Source organism: Ursus americanus, chromosome 33 (assembly GCF_024610735.1).
Source record: "Ursus americanus isolate L20-20 chromosome 33, mUrsAme1.1.p, whole genome shotgun sequence".
Taxonomy (NCBI): domain Eukaryota; kingdom Metazoa; phylum Chordata; class Mammalia; order Carnivora; family Ursidae; genus Ursus; species Ursus americanus.
In genome coordinates this window covers 21,865,403-21,878,130 of record NC_142159.1, presented here as the reverse complement: position 1 = coordinate 21,878,130, position 12,728 = coordinate 21,865,403, and the positions used below count along the sequence as shown (strand labels likewise).

The 12,728-nt window shown below is 58.8% G+C and overlaps 1 protein-coding gene across 3 annotated transcripts in view; it reads left to right on the top strand.

Annotated features, from left to right (window-relative positions):
- Positions 1–5,179: 5,179 nt before the first annotated feature.
- TNFRSF1B (TNF receptor superfamily member 1B) overlaps positions 5,180–12,728 on the top strand; it is a 33,830-nt gene continuing 26,281 nt past the window's right edge. For all 3 annotated transcript variants that reach the window (XM_045777934.2, XM_045777932.2, XM_045777931.2), the window contains exon 1: positions 5,180–5,348. In XM_045777934.2, coding sequence (XP_045633890.1) covers positions 5,271–5,348 — 78 coding nt within the window. In that variant the 5' untranslated portion in view covers positions 5,180–5,270. The remainder of the gene's footprint in view (positions 5,349–12,728) is intronic.

Genomic DNA, 12,728 nt, shown 5'->3' with positions numbered 1-12,728 from the left:
CTCTGATGCGTTCTGAAGCTGGAGAGCCATTCCTCCAAGCGCCTTGCACACAGCAGGTGTGCAGCCAATGTTGGAGGGCAGACGGGCTGTTCTTGGGCCCGATGCCTTCCACGCCACCTGCCTGCAAAGCAGAGTCATCAACTCGGTGGGGCGAGATGGTGGGGGGCTCTCTGAGGGCCACGGGCTGCACTGGGAAGGGAGGACAGGCTCCAGGGAGCCCCAGGCCAAGGGTATATCCTGGGCATGCAGCCCTTGTGTTGGGTACCAGAGGGCCACAGTCCTGTCTGCTGGAACCTGCTTATTCTCCACGACCAAGGAACAAAAACAGTGCGCTTTTTCTGCACCGTGAGGCTTTGCTGTGTGAGACATGCATGGCCTAGGACACCAAGTTGAGTGGGTAGAGCCTGGGAGTGATGGGGATGGACTAGCTTCTTAGGGCCTCGACCCTAACATCCACTCACTCACTCCCTCGCTCACTTCTGCACCCCTTTATTGCCCCCTGCATACGCTAGTCCCGTTGTGCAGTCCAGCTTTACTGAGCCCCTTCCTCTGTGTATCTATCACCTGGTCACCGGGGAAACAGCAGGGACCATGACCAAATCCCTCTGCCATCAAAGACCACCCAGTCCAGTGGCATGAGAAGCAGCCGCCTGAGCAGAGTTCCTTGGCCGTGGGGGACAAACTCCGTTGGAACGCACTGTTCCCTTTACTAGCTGTCTAAGTTTGCTCTAAAGCTTGGCCCTTCTACAGCAAGACAATGTCTGTAAGCCATCTGGCCCAGAGGAGATTTCCAATAACTGCTAGTATTGCAATTACTAAGAGAGGAGAGGGACATGTAAGCAACTAACCATACGGAGGTGAGTGTTTTGCTAAAGGTCTGTAGAAGTACCAGCCCTGCCTGGGTTGCTGGGATGTGGTTAAGGGCAAGTTTCACCAGAGGGAGTTGGGCTTCAAGTTGAAGGGACAGGTAGGTGATCACCAAGCAGATGGAAAGGGAGGACATCCCAGGCAGAGGAACCCTCACGGACAAAGGCACGGAGATGGGGACTCAAGGTTATTCAGGGAGTCCAGGGTGGTGAGAGTATGGGGCAGCGGGGGCGGGGCGGAGGTCTGCCTGGCAGACGGTCTGGGCCAGGATGTGAAGCCTCCGGCGTCTCAACAAGGAGACTGAGCTCAGTTCTGAAGGGTGCGGGGAGCCACAGGCTAGGGCGTGGAGGACCCCAGGGGTTCTCCGTGTTGGCGCTGTGCACATGTGCGGCCGGACAAGTCTCTGTTGTGGGGGCTGTTCTGTGTGTCGTATTTAGAAGCACCCTGGCCCCCACCCACGAGACGCCAGCAGCACCACTTTGCCCCCCGCAATCGTGACAATCGCAAATGTCCCCAGACACTAACAGACGTCCCTTGCGGGGCAGGGGGCAAAAATCGGCCCTTGATTTCAGAACTACTTGATCAGGGGGAAATGACATGACTGCCTCATGCTTTTGAGAGCTGGCCCTGCCTGACCGCACCATGGAGAACAGAGGAGAGGGACGGAGCTTGAAGGCCAGAGGACCAGTTGGGTGGCCACTGGAGCATCACAAGGGAGAAATGGCCAAGGCCAAAGCTGGGGCTGTGGGGTAGGAGGAAAGGGGCCGGGTGAGCCAGACTGAGGCAGGGTGTTAAGGGGACTTCCTGTGCTGTTGCTGAGTCTTACCAGATTCCCAGTTGATAGGTACAATATGGTGGGTGCCGAGATCAAACCCCAACTTGAAGAGACAGCTCCAGGCCACCTGTGAGGTTGTGCTGAGAGACTGAATGTCACGTGGTTCAGCCAGAATTTGCCATTGCCCAACCCCAGCCCAAAGACGATGCTGGGTTTGGAGAAGCGGAGAGAAGGGATTTGGAGAAGGGTGTGGCCATTGTGCTGAGCACGCCCTGCTGCCTCTTGGGGGAGGGGGTGCTTCCCTTTATCTTGGGCAAGGCAGAGGGGCCTTACAAAGACCACTCAGAGCTTGATATCCAAGGAGTTTAGGGCCCAAAATCCTGATAGGAGTTCTTGCCTGCGTTGTGCACTCCCGAGTGGCCAGCACCCCAGGGCGGGCACCCTGCAGTGCTCGATAGAGGTGTGTGACATGAGTTAGAGTCCGAGGCTAGATGGGCCCGAGGTGGCCGACCCAGAGCAAGACGGGGTGCGTGAGGTGTGAGCCCAGCTGCTACAGGTGAAGGACAAAGGGCAATCGTGGATTCCAAGGAAGAGGTGAGGTTGGGGCCATCTTCCTCTGGGGGAGGAGCCCTCGCCAGGAGAAGCCTGCAGGAGCACCATTCGTGCTGCACTGCGGGCAAGGGGCTGCAGGCCGTTGGGGCCAGCAGGAGGTCGGGCAGCTAGAGTGCTGGGGAGCTGGGGTCAGAGGAATTACCAAGAAAGCCTTCAAGATGCCTACGAAAGTGCCTCCAGAGAACGAGCCAGAAACTGCTTCCCAAAGGCCCCAATGTGAACGGGGTGACACCTGCAGCTGCCATAGAACAGAGGGTTGGGGGAGGGTTGGGGGAGCTTCTCCCTAGCCATACCTGCCAGAGTCAAGAGAGAAGTCACGAGATCCTCTCCCTCCGACACAGTATCCAAGGCTGGGTTCCGCGGGAAAAGGGAAGAAGCCCCCCCCCCCCCCCGCCCCGCCACCCCCGAGACTGGAGCTCTGATGAGTTCCCAGGACAGGACCGAGGGTTGTTTCTTGCCTGAGATGCCTGGAAAAGCTAAGGACCTGCCCAGGATTTCATGCAGAGGCTAGGCACAGGCAGACTCCCGCAGCGCGTTTGACGGGGAGGGTGCCTCTGTCTTGGACCAGTGCCAGCTGGCGGCCTGTGCTCAGCGACAGGCCCTACCATGCCCCGGCTCTGCTCTCCACGGCAGTGGGCTGACCCCACAAACTACATTTCCCAGTTCCTTTGTCAAATGTTTTCCATCTCAGGTTCGGCCAGTGGGAGGCACTGGTGGGAGATGAGTGCCGGGGGTGGGGGGGGGGGTGGGGGGGGTGGGGTAGGACACAAGGGAGAAGCCAGGATATTTCCCTCCTCTGTGCTTCCTGTGCTGTCTGTCTCCTGCCGAGGCTCTGTCTCCTCCATGGTTCCAGATCACCCTGATGTCCTGGCTCCCGGCGGAGGAAGCGGCTCCAGCCCCAGAGGTGGAGGTGGCTTCTTAGACTTGCTAATCTCAGGGTTGTCTCCCCTCCCCTAATTGTTCTTTTAATTCCTCTAACATCTTTATAACCAATTCCTTTGTAATATATATTTTTGTTAACTTCATGCTTTTTTTTTTTTTTTTTTTTTTTTAAGAGAGAGGGAGCACAAAAGTGGGGTCGGGGAGGTTGGGGAAAGGCAGAGGGAGAGAGAATCTCAAGCAGGCTCCATGCCCAGCTTGGAGCCCAATACCAGGCTTGACGCGGGGCTCGATCTCATGACCCTGAGATCACGACCAGAGCCGAAATCAAGAGTTGGTAACTTAACTGACTGAGCCACCCAGGTGCCCCCAAATACTCTTTAGAGAATCACTAGGCAGAGGGTTTGCTTTCCTCTTGACTTGGCTGTCACCCACCCCTTAGGTCCAGCTGATGGAGGTGGGCTGGGAGGTGGGATCCCAAAAGGATCCCCACGTTTGGGTGGTGAAGGTGCCATTTGCTGGGATGGGGAGCCACCAGAGACGATGAGTCTGTGGGACCCACTGGGTTTGAGGTGTGTGTGGGTCATGCGTGGAGAACCATTTGCCCCTGCTTCCACCAGGTGACACCCCGCTCCTGGTCTTTGGCTCTCTTACGGATCAGGGAATCCTCAGACTCCCAGGTGAGACTTGTAAGGGCCATAAAGAAGAAGTCTTTATGCTAGTTTGAGAGGCTGACTGTGCGGAGTTCAGTTCGTGGGCTGTGCTAGCCGCACCCTCAGCATGGCCTATCTCTCAGAAATGTTTGGGAACCAGGTAATTTCCCAGACTCCTGGTCAGGAGGTGGGATTTTCCACCCCACAAATCACTTCCCAGTTTCTCATTCAGCGCCTAGAAGCGCCATCCTTGCTGTTTCCATCATGGGGCAGCCTGCCACGAGGGAACGGGGGAACAGAAGAGTCTCCTGCCGTCCTGCCCACCCCACTCTTCAGAAATGCCCTGTGTGCTGGTGGTGAGGACTCCCAGAGCTGGGGGAAGACACTCTGGCCACACAGGGCTGGTCCTGGCATTAGAGTTGCCACTCAAAGGAGGGTGGTAACGATGGCAGCTTGAGTGGGAGCTCAGTGGTGATGTGAGCCCTAGGGAAGCCAGTCAGCCCCTCTCTGGGCCCCCTCAACTTCCTGGATGGCTTTCTGCCCCAGCCTCTGTTTACCTGTCAGTTACCTAGACAGGGAAAGCAGGGCAGGGTATGGCTCACTCTCAGAAGGGCTTGAAGAATGTTTAAAGATAGGGGGCCCTGGGGTGGAGCACAGGACTCTTGATCTCAGGGTTGTGAGTTCAAGCCCCACACTGGGCATGGAGCCTACTTAAAAAATGTTTAAGGATAAATGAACAAATGAATAATAGTAATAGCAGCTAATATAGTATCACGGTTTAAGTTACAGATATATTTTGTAAGCATACACACATTTATGATATATACTATCTTTTAATTTTCAGAAAATGTCACCCTATGAGGTTAATGCAGAGACTCAGGTGGTCTGGCTCTAGTTTAAATGACTGAATTATGTAGAACACCGGTGGTCTCCCCAGAGCAAGTGTCACCTTTGTGAGATGTTTTTCCAAGTTAGTGCCCCACCCACACAGGACCGGGGACCCTGCGGGAGGTGGGAGGGGTAGGCGGACGCAGCCCAGGTTGAGAGGCACAATCTGGGGGCAGCAACAAACCCGGTGGGAGGGGGACTCGAAGGGGAGGGGGCCCCCCCGCGAGAAGGAGGCTGCGGGGTCCGCGAGGGCTGGGAGTGGCTGGCGCTGGGGGGAGACAAACCCGGGGGTGGGTCGGGCGGCGGAGTCGGGGTTCCAGCTGGGCCCCGCGGGGGGTGAGAGCCGGGGGGGGGGCGTGCGGGGGGGGAGGTGCGGGGCCGCGCGCCGGGGAGGGGGCGTGGGAGGAGGTGTGGCACAGAGGCCCCGCCCCGCCGCCCCGCCCCGCCCCGCCACCTGCCTCCCTCCAGCCGCCCGCGCGCGGGGTTTCGCTTTCCGTCCAAGGCGCCGGAGGCAGCGGAGCGCGGAGAGGAGGCGCGAGGGCGCGACAGTCAGGGACGGCCGGGCCCGCCCGCGCTCGGCCGCCGCCGCCCGCACCATGGCGCCCGCCGCCCTCTGGGCCGCGCTGGCCGTCGGACTGCAGCTCTGGGGCGCGGGGCACTCCGTGCCGGTCCAGGTGGGTGACTCGCGCGGCTCTAACGCCCACCGCCTGGCGCGGACCCCCCATCCCGGGGCGCCCCGGCCGCGCTCTCCCCCGGGGCGCGTGGCTCGGGGCGACCCAGGCGCCGCCGTCCGCGGGCGAGACGGACGCGGCGCGCGCGCCTGGACACCCGCTGGAGCCCCCCCCGCCCCCCGAGGCCGGCGTGGCACACGTGCGCTCGGCCACGAACTCTGGTACCCGCGGCGCAGCCCGGCTCCGCCCGCGCAGGCCCGGGTGTTTGGGGGCTGGCCGGCCAGCCCTGGGCTGACCCGGCTAGAGCCTGGATTCCAGCTCCGACGGACACCCTCCCCCTGCCTCCCGCGGCGGGGGGGAGGGGGTTCCGTACTGGGGCTCTGTCCCCGCTGCGGACGCGGGCACCCTCTTCAGACTTCCTCCTCCTCTGGGCTATGGTTTTCCTCTTTCTTAGAAATACCAGGGTTGCACGCCTGAAAGAACAGGGCCAGGTGTGCAGTAAGCGCCTAATAAGGGCACGGGAGAACTGTGGGCTGTGTCCCGTGCTCTTTGCACAGACCCCCTCCCTAGGACCGACTTGGGATGTCCGGCGACCATTTCAGAGCCTGTTCTCTGTGGGCTCTGAGTAATGGGGAGGAGACAGTGTGTTCAGGTTCCCCTGGCTGAGCTCTGGGGACACACAGGAGGTAAGGGAGGATTTCTGGGCGGGTTATCAAAGACAGCTGGGACCCTCAGGGACTCCAGGAGCATGGAGAGAGGTGCTGGTCAGCATGACCTGCACGCACCACAGTAGCAAGGTGGAGTCTGCAAAGGGATTGCTCATCCTTTGCCTTCTTTGGCTGTCTCCATAGTCTGGTAAGACAGAGTAACCCCATTTCACAGAGAAGGCAAACTGAGGCTCAAAGAACTTGTATTTCATTGAAGGGCCTGGGGGTGCTCTTCCTTTAAAGGGGGCATTTTTCCCTCCAACCCGCCTGCACCAGCTGGGGAGGAGGTATTCCTCCGTCCATTCCTCATGAGCTCACCCTGATGGACGTGTGGTGTGCCGACTCAGGGGAACATCTTGACCAGGAGGAGGGAGGCAGGTGGCACTGGCTCATGAGGTAATGTGAAGTGATTCACTGGCTGCGACTAGAGATAACTTTAGAGTCCAGTTCTTGAGGGCAGAGGATGGAGGCTGTCAGACCAGAACTGACTCGCTCGCCGTGGGTGCGAGGATGTGTCCTGGGGTCTGCCCCAGAGGTTGTCCTGAAAACCGAGGAGGGTCACAAGAGTCCCAGCTCTGAGAGCCTGAGTGCAGGATCAAGTCACAGACTCAGGCCTCAAGGGGTGTTGTCCTGTGCTGGTGAACCTTGGGGTCATGGGAGCCCCTCGGTGGAAGAGGTACAGGGCTTCTCTGTGGGACACCAGGCCTGAGTCCTGGAGTAGTGGGAGGGGTCCTCCATGCCTCTCACTTCCCAGCCCTCCTGACCAGCAGGTTCCCTCCCCCAGGACTATCTCCACAGCCTTGGGGCTGGTCTCCTGAGCCGCCCCCCCCCCCCCAGCCTCTCCCACTGATCGTCCTTGGTGGCATCACTCCTCTGTCCCTGCCTGAGAAGCCTGCTATGGCTCCCAGTGGCGGAGGCAGAAATTTCCCCCAGAGTCCCATGTTGGAGTGAGTCAAGGGTCTGGGTTCTTTCTGCCACCTCTCTGCATCTGTACCCCACATCCAGTGAGATAAGGTCATTACGCTGTCCCCTTTACATGGCACTCCCCTTGCCCCCTCTTTCAGGGCCTTTCCCACATGCCTCCCTCTCCAGGAAACCCTTTCCTCATTCTCCCAGTTGGATTGGATCTTCGGCTCTTTGTTCTTCCCAAGGACAGACTCTGTTCTGCTTTTTAATCTCGTTGTGTCTTATCCACTTCAACAGTTGGAAATTTCCTGGAGTGCAGGGCCTGTGGGGTCCTCCTCCTTATTAGTACCACAGTAGCTTCTTTTTTGGAACGAAGTGCCAGGCGCTGTCCTAGGCCTTTCGTACAGAGCCCCACTGAAAGCTTCCTTACAGCTACTCCTAAAAGGGGGATGCCGTTGTTCACATTCGGAGATGTAGAAGCTGAGCCCCAGAAAGGTGGTGACGTTTCCCAGGATTGCAGAGCTGGGGGCGGGTGGGGGCTGTGGAGATTCGAACGCAGGTCTGCCGGATGGCAGAGCTCCTTTCGCTACCCCCTCCCTGTATCTGGGTGCCCCTGCTGCCCCTGTCAGGTCCCGCACACTCACTGTGTAGTCAGGAACATTGGCTGTGACTCAGTGTAGTGGCAGAAGGAGCCCCCAGGAGACCCGACCTGGCTGCGGCTGCGGCAGCCTCATGCCCTTAGGGCTTTTGCCTCCTTCCAAAGCCGTATTTGCTGGCTGGTGTGGAACGCTTCGTTCCTTCCTCCGGTCATTCATTCATTCGGCAAATAAAGGCCAGGAAAGCCTGCAGGGTAGGTGAGCACTTAGTGCCCTCTGATGGGGGTGGGCTGCATTCCCAGCCGTCTGGCTGTCTGCTTGTTGCTGGGGATGGGGTCAGGCCCATCTCCCACTGCAAGTCTTGAGGCTGAGGGCTCCCCACTTCCCCCCTCATCACCCAGGGACCCGGGGCCAACTCGAGTTAAGGGGAGAAGTTGGGGCTCCCAGACTGGCTTGGGGACGATGGCCTTTGGTGTGGAGATGGGTGAACAGTGTACTTGCTGTTCCAGGATGTCCCTTTGTGCTCTGCCTGACATCGCAGAGGGGAACCTGGGTGCTGACTGAGGATGTGGCCTGGTGGCGGGGCACTCCATCAGAGGGCAGTGGGCAGGCGGCCAGGGATCCCGATGCGTGCCATTCATTCATTTCCCCGACATTCATGGACCTCTACTCCAGGCCCACCCTAGTGCTGGGCTCTGGGGACCTTGAGATGCCCATGACCCGGCTCCAGCCCTCCAGGAGCCCTATCACCAATGGTCACAGACCTGGGCTCTGCCCCTACCTGCCCTCGTGAGCCGGGCCAAGTTAGTGAGCCTCCGTTGTCCCATCTGTGGACATGGGAAGTATTTCCCACCTTGCTCTCCTCACAGAGCCGAGTGGGTGTGAAAGGCCTTGCAGCAGAGATGGTTGAGAAGATGGCTCAGAACCTGGCTGGCATTTTTGTGTTGGGTAGTGACCCTCACTGCCATCCTGGAGCCTGACCCAGGGGCTCCTGGAGCCCTGCTCCTCCCCAGGGCTGGGAGATCGTTTATGGTCCTGACCATCCTGTGCTTCCTGGAGGAATAGCCAGGAAAGTTGTGTGTTGGGTGGGGGAATTTTGATGCCAACCATGGTTCATGCGTGCGTGTGTGTGTGTGTGTGTGTGTGTGTGTGTTATATTTAGTGCTAGTTCTCAGTTTTGCGCCATGCTGGCTGCTTTTTTGGTCCTTGAGCATGCCACACACACACACACCTACCTCAGGACCTTTGCACTTGCTTTGCCCTTCATCTTGAAAGCTCCTCCTGCTGATATCCCCTAGTCTCATTCACCCCACTTCTTTCTGCTCAGATGAATCCTTCTCAGAGAACCCTTCTCTGACCATCCTGCCTAAAAAATCTCCCTACCAGGTGCTCTCCCTTGCCTGACCTGCTTGGTTTTTTTCTATATAACACCCATCACCTGTTCTGTTTCTTTCACTTTCATTGCATCTTCCTCCTGGAATGTGAACAGGGAGAGGGCAGGGACCTGCTTGCCAGTATAGACTCACAGCCTAGGGCAGGGTTTCTGGTACTCCTGATACTGGGCCATGTAGGTGTTGTGGGACCGGCCTGTAGCAACTTGCCTCTACTGGCTTGATGCTGGTAGTCACCCCCCTTTCGTTGTGACAACTAAAAATGTCACCAGGTATTGCCCTGGTTGAGAACCCCTGGCTTAGAATAGTGCCTGGCATGTAGTAGGTGCTAAAAAATATTGAATAAATGAGCAACGATATTCGTTTGACCTTTATCATGGCCCTGTTTCAGGGATGAGACCGAAGAGTGTGAAAAGCCAGCGGTGGCAGGGCTGGGTTCCAGGCCGTCTCCCTCTGTTTGGGGTATTTCTCTGGGCTCTTCTTCGTGTTGCGCTTGGGTCTGCTGAGGCTAGGGGTGCTCTCCCTAAAGTGCTCCCTCCTGTCCCCCACCTCCCCACCCGAGCTCGTGATGGGGCCACCCACTGGCAATGACTCAGGGCTCTAGTAGGCATGTGACTTGCCTAGAAGCAGGCAGGGGGGGAAGCTGGGGGTTAGGGAGGAGAGAGGGGTGCCACCAGGGGAACGGGAACAGAGTAGAGAAGCTGCCACTCCCAGTTCCGGACGCTCTGGCGGGCCGGGGGGGAAGCAGTATTGATGACTTAGGGGAAGGGCCCAGGCCTCAGTATCAGGCAGACCTCAGCTCAAATCCTTACTCTGCTGTTTACAGGCCATGTGTTGTTGCCAAGTCGTTCCGTCTCTGGGAGTCTCTGGGTTCCCATCCTCCCTGGCTGGCTGTCACGGTTAAAAGTGCTTCGCCGGCTGTACAAGCGCCCTGGTGGCTAGTTGAGCATTTGTGGTTTTGCGGGGCCTGACCTGACTCTGGGTTGTGGGATGGTGCTGGGGCCGAGGTGGGGACAACCATGGATCAGTCTCTGTCTCTGAGCCATGGGGCCCCAAGGTGTGGGTGGCAGACCTCCAGCTGCCCAGAGCTTCTTCCCAACGTCCCTGAGCACAGCTCTCATTCTGCCTGCCTTTCCCTGGCTGTCTTTCCTACCCCGATGCCCCTTGCTGGGCCTCTCACACCACCTGTCCAACTGGCTGGCCTGCGGACCCTAGCATGTGGCCATGGCTGGGGGGTCAGGAAATCACACCCCTGCTCCGTTCATGAGTTACAGGTGCTCTGTGTCATTTGAGAGTGAACGAGGGGGTACATGTGGCACAGTATAGAGGAGTCTGATGACCTCACTGTGAAGGGGATGTTCTGGCCTCAGCTTTCCTACCTGCAAGATGGGCCTTCTAGGCTATCTCTAAGAACTCTTCCATTTCTAACCTCTGTGATCCTGAAATTCTGTTTACTTGTAATCTCTAGAAGGGAACGCCCTGCGAAGGATCCCCTGAGGCTGTGCTGTCCATTCTCCAGCCTCCAAGGGGCTGCCCAGACAGCAAGGCCCTGAGGAAGGAGCGCCCGCCTGGGTGTCGGGAGAGCAGAGTTCCCAGCCGAGCACTGTCACTGGCTTGCTGTGTGACCTTGCTCGGGTTACTTAGCTTCTCTGGGGCTCAGCATTCCCATCCATAAAACCTCGCACCACTGATCCCCACACTCTCTTTGGAATGTTGGGGAAGTGCCAGCTTTGCACGCGCTTGACAAAGGCCGTAGACTGAGGGGTGAGGGGTTCCAGAAGTTTTCCCAGGAAGGAGAGCCCAGCACACCCCACTGTTAATATCTTGGCTTCCCAGACTGTCTTCCTGCTGACCTCAATCCTGCTTGCTGTGCCTGGAATGATTTCCTTGCCTCGCACCGTTGGCATCAAGAATTCCTGGCTGCCTGTCAGCTTGCTTCCTAGACGAGATGCAGAAGCTTCAGGCAGAACAGAATTCATGGGTTTCCTGCCTCCCTGCCCCTTAGTAAAGTTAGAAGCCAGACCCGTTGGGGCCGCAGACTGTGGGTAAGGCAGTGCTGTGGGCATTCACTGCAGGGCCTGCTGTCTGGGAACCCAAAGGTTCGGGGAAGCCTGGGTGGGGAGTGACAGTTTCCGCGAAGAAGTCCTTTGTCACCTATGATGGGCACATGGCCCTCGCCGTTGGTTCTGAGTCCTGCTGGCCCCCTTCACAGCCCAGGGCTGTGGGCATTTGTCCCCCTCTGCTGAGCTGTCAACTGGGGGGCTGGGACTCCGAAGCTCAGGGCCCACCCCTGTGGGGCCCACGGTCATTTTCCACAGTGGCGTGTTGTGAGGTCACGGGCGGGGGGTAGTGACATCACTGTGGTTTGGGGCTCTTGGGTTGCGCACGCCGTAGGAGGAAGTGTCTGTTTACCGACTGGGGTTCGGAAGAGTAGACTTCCTTCTGCCCCAAACGTGAGCCGTGCTGGGGGAGCCGAGTGGGGGGCGGCTGCCCAGGAGGCCCCAGGCTGCAGCTGTGGTCTTGCCTCTGCCCTGCTTTCTGGTTGACGGTGACACCGTCCTACCTCTCTGAGCCTCCATGTCGTCTTTGCAGAGGGGGAGGGGTGGGGACAGACTATGTCTCAGGTGTCACCTGTGCAAATTTATGCTCACTGGACTCTTGGTTCAATTTCTAGAATGAGAAGGCCCATCAGCCAGCTCTTTCACACCAAGCGATGCATGGGTACGGAGGGAGGCTGCAGGACCCACTTCCCAGGCCCCCAGTGGCCGCCGGCCTCCCCACTTGGGCAGCAGATGCCAAGTGGGCACGCGTGGGGAAGACAGGCAGGGTGGAATGCGGGCTGACTTCACAAGCCCCGGGCTAAGTCTGTTTCTGGAGCTCTGGGTCCTCAAGAGGCCAGCAAACTGCTGCTCTGTCCCCGGCTTGGAGCCGGGGCCCTGGGTTGACCCAGCTGCTCTGACCAGAGACTAGGGTAGAAATCCCCAGGGGCTTTTGTTTGTTTTCCTTTGCTGTCCAGACAGTGGCCCACCCATCTGTTTCACTCTGAGCTTGGCCTTGAGTGGGTATGGCTGCCGTGGCCACGGGTTCAGGGAATTGAGTGGGCCTGGGGGGTGGGGAACAGAGTGCGGAGGGGTTTGGGGACAGGCAGGCTGTGTACGGGTATCTTCTGGGCCGTCCGTGGGAGACCTTGTCAAATGTCTACCAGGAGAGACGCCCGAGGCTGCAGAAGCGACTGGAGCATGAGGCTGGGAGCTGGGGGTCTGAGACCTGGTCCTGGCTCAGCCTCGAGCTCTGGAGGGCTTGGCCAGCTTCCTTCTCCTCACTGAGCCTCGGCTGCCCTGGCTGGAAATTGAGATCAGCAAGGACCTCGCCCACTCCTGCCTTGGAGTCCTTTGGCCCCAAGTGTTAGACTGGGGGAGGCAGTGCAGGGGTGGGTAGAGGGTGGAGTGAAGTTCTGGCCTCCACATGGCCCCCACTCAGAAGGCCCTGGTCGGAACTTGACAGTGAGTCTCCCGGGAAGGGCTCCCAGCACTTCACCTTAGTGAGCAGGGCTGCCCACCAGCATCCCGGGCAGCCCTGTCTGTCCTTCCTCCTGCTAACCCACAGCCCGGGGCTTCTGTCTGCCACTCGCAGAGACCCCGGGTTCAGCTCGTTCCTGGCCAGCTGTTGCCTGCTGCTGCAGGGCTCCTGCTCCTTGCTGTCCTGCGCTGCCAGAGGTCCGGAGCCCCCCGCCCCCACCTCATGGCACGATGCCCTCCCTGTCCTCCCAGCCATCGCCCCCCA